At 49.7% G+C, this 2,731-nt stretch overlaps 1 protein-coding gene across 3 annotated transcripts in view; it reads right to left on the bottom strand.

Annotated features, from left to right (window-relative positions):
• Nup58 (nucleoporin 58) overlaps window positions 1–1,685 on the bottom strand; it is a 37,694-nt gene extending 36,009 nt beyond the window's left edge. Inside the window, exon 1 of one of the 3 annotated variants that reach the window (XM_010623797.3) lies at window positions 1,445–1,685. In XM_010623797.3, the coding sequence (XP_010622099.1) occupies window positions 1,445–1,551 (107 nt within the window). In that variant the 5' untranslated portion in view covers window positions 1,552–1,685. Of the gene's footprint in view, window positions 1–1,200; window positions 1,407–1,444 lie in introns of those variants that run through there. The other 2 variants (XM_010623795.3, XM_010623798.3) reach the window with 2 other exon arrangements.
• Window positions 1,686–2,731: the final 1,046 nt, after the last annotated feature.

The raw sequence follows: 2,731 nt of genomic DNA, 5'->3' as shown, positions 1-2,731 counted from the left end.
TTTTTTTTTTTTTTTTTTTTCAGACAGGGTCTCAGTATGTAGTTGAGACTGACCTGAAACTCACTATGTAGTTCAGGTTGGTCTCGAACTCACAGCGATCCTCGTGCCTCAGCCTTCTGAGTGCTGGGATTACAGGCATGCACCACCACGCTCGGCTTCCCCTTTCCTTTCTTAAACTACAGGTAACGTTCAAGTTATTTTTGTCTTTTCGATTTATAATACTTCCTTAATTTTGATTTTATGGCATATACATTTGATTTTATGAATTCCTTCTTTATCTTCATAAGATTGAGTTCCAAATATTGAAAATCTCTCCATTTTGTCTCTTTCTGGATCTCCTCTGGTTACATCTTTTCACCACCTCAACCCATAGGTTGCACAAGAATGATGAACCTAGTATCTACGTTTTGTAAGATACGAGGCATTAAAACACATTTTTACCTATGGTACGTTAATGTGACTACCACCAACTATTGCTAGAAATTATTTTTTAAAAAATCAGGCCGGGCATGGTGGCGCACACCTGTAATTCCAGCACTCAGGAGGCTGAGGCAGGAGGATCGAGGCGAGTTCGAGACCAGCCTGGGCTACATAGTGAGTTCCAGGTCAATCTCAACTACATAGTGAGACCCTGTCTCAAAAAAATCAAAAAAAGAAAGAAATAAAAATCAAAATCAAACAAGAGGCTGGGTGTGGTGGTGCACGCCTGTCCAGCACCTGGGAGGCTGAGACAGGAGGATCGACTGCCTGAGCTACATGAGTTCAAAACCAGCCTGAACTATACATAGCGAGACCCTGAAAAACAAAACAAAACAACAACAACAAAAAAAACAGACAGGATCCGGATATGGCCTAAAAGCTTGATCGTGACGTCAAAAGATAATCAAAAAAATCATTTTAAAAACTCGTCCAGGGCCGGGGATTTAGCTCACTGGTTCCACCGCCCGCCTTGCAAGCGCAGGGACTCGAGTTTGATCCCCGGTACAAAATCCCCGGAAAAAAAAAAAAAAAAAAAAAAATCGTCCAAAACCATAACAATGCAATGGAATAAAAACTTGTTTTCATCATTTTCCACTGTACCTTTCTAAAACCCCCAATATGCTATAATTTCATTCATTCACTCAGCATTCATTCTAAGCCAAAGACTGACGCTTTGCTAAGGGTGGGAGTGGAATCCAACGCCCCTTCACCCGGACAGACCCTGCTCTGCGGAACAATGCCCAGGGCACCACGGATTCAGGGGTCTCACAACACACGGCCAGACCGCCTCGTTCCTCCAGGCCGCCCGCAGGGCCTGGGAAAGGCAGAGAGCGGGAGGCCCACGTCGACGAGGCTCGGCAAACGATTCTCCCCAAGGCATCTGGAAGGAAGCTGGCGAGAAGAGAAGGGTGAGGGCACCCGAGAGCTTCGCGGGGAAAGGAGGAGGGGGAGGAAGCGCGGTTACCTAGACGCGCCGGTCCCAAAGGAGAAACCGCCCCCTGTACCGGTCCCGCCGGCGGCCACGGTAGTGGAGCCCAGAGTCCCGGATCCGAAGGAGAACCCCGTAGCCATTGCTGTCCGAGGTTCGAACCCGTCGACAAACTGAAAGGCGTCTGGGACTCTCCTCTCCCCTCACAGCCGAAGTGGGGAGGGGAGCATCGTTTTCGCCCAGCTCAGCCCGGCGGAAATTCCAACCCCTAGTGCGGAAGAGGCCTCAAGGGGCGGAGCAATCATGAAAAAGCACGCCGCGCGCTCAGGCACGCCGGAAGTGAAGCTGCCGCGCAGGGACCCGTGGGGCTGCGCGCTGCGCAAGGAACCCCGGGATACGGTGAGCCTGTAACACCACCTACTCTCTTAAAGGAGTAGGCGTTCGGGGCTCAAAACATGGCGCCGGTATTTTCCTCTTTCCTAGCTCTTCTATCTTGTTTAGTATTTTGTGGCTGATGAATATGCTATTGCCTCTATGTTGCCACAACAGACGCACAGAACCCGAGTTGGGGAGGGCCTTAGTGAGCGTCCCTGGATGAACCTCGTAGAAAAGGCGGCCCTGTCTGGCTTTCCATAGGCGGCTGTCCCATCAAAAGAAGGGGAGCGTGCAGGCTTATAAACACTTGGGCAATCGGTCGGTACTAATTTTTGCACCCGTGCTCCGCGGGAGCGCCTTCTGGCAATTCTTGGCGCGGCGGCCTAGGATATGGTCGAAGGCGCTGGCCACCCGGTAGGCCGACTAGGCCAAGGACCCTGCTCTCCTACTTCGGAGTCTACTAGTCTGCCTTGTCCCCTGCCTCTGAGATCCTGCCCAGAAAGCTGCCTCTTGCTGCTACTTGGGAAATTCTATCACCTTGTGTTAATACCGAAGGAACTGCCAAGTGGAAGGCGTGACACAAGTACAGCAACAAGTACATTGTACGGTGAAATGCAAGGGTGCTTTGAGCGACGTAGTAAAGTGTGGGTTTAGAGAAAGAATGCCGCTTCCACGCAAGCATCAGGAAAGGCTTCCTGGTGGTAATAGGTGAGAGAGCTGGAATCAAATAATATGAATCTTTAGCTGTCCATCAGGTATTGTTCTAGTACTGGCCTAACCGGTTTGCCTAACTGCAATGTCTTATGGGGGAAAAAATACCCATCACATGAACAACCCCTTGGAACATATTTTCACCATGACAGTTCCTTGATGAAAAACCCAGTAGCTCCCTAAGTCCTTCCTATGACCAGTCTTTAGAACCTTCTGTCTCACAGCTCCTCTTAATTC

Source organism: Fukomys damarensis, unplaced genomic scaffold (assembly GCF_012274545.1).
Source record: "Fukomys damarensis isolate Sample0158 unplaced genomic scaffold, DMR_v1.0_HiC HiC_scaffold_38, whole genome shotgun sequence".
Taxonomy (NCBI): domain Eukaryota; kingdom Metazoa; phylum Chordata; class Mammalia; order Rodentia; family Bathyergidae; genus Fukomys; species Fukomys damarensis.
Note: the sequence above shows the minus strand (reverse complement) of the source record. Positions and strands in the feature narration are given on the sequence as shown.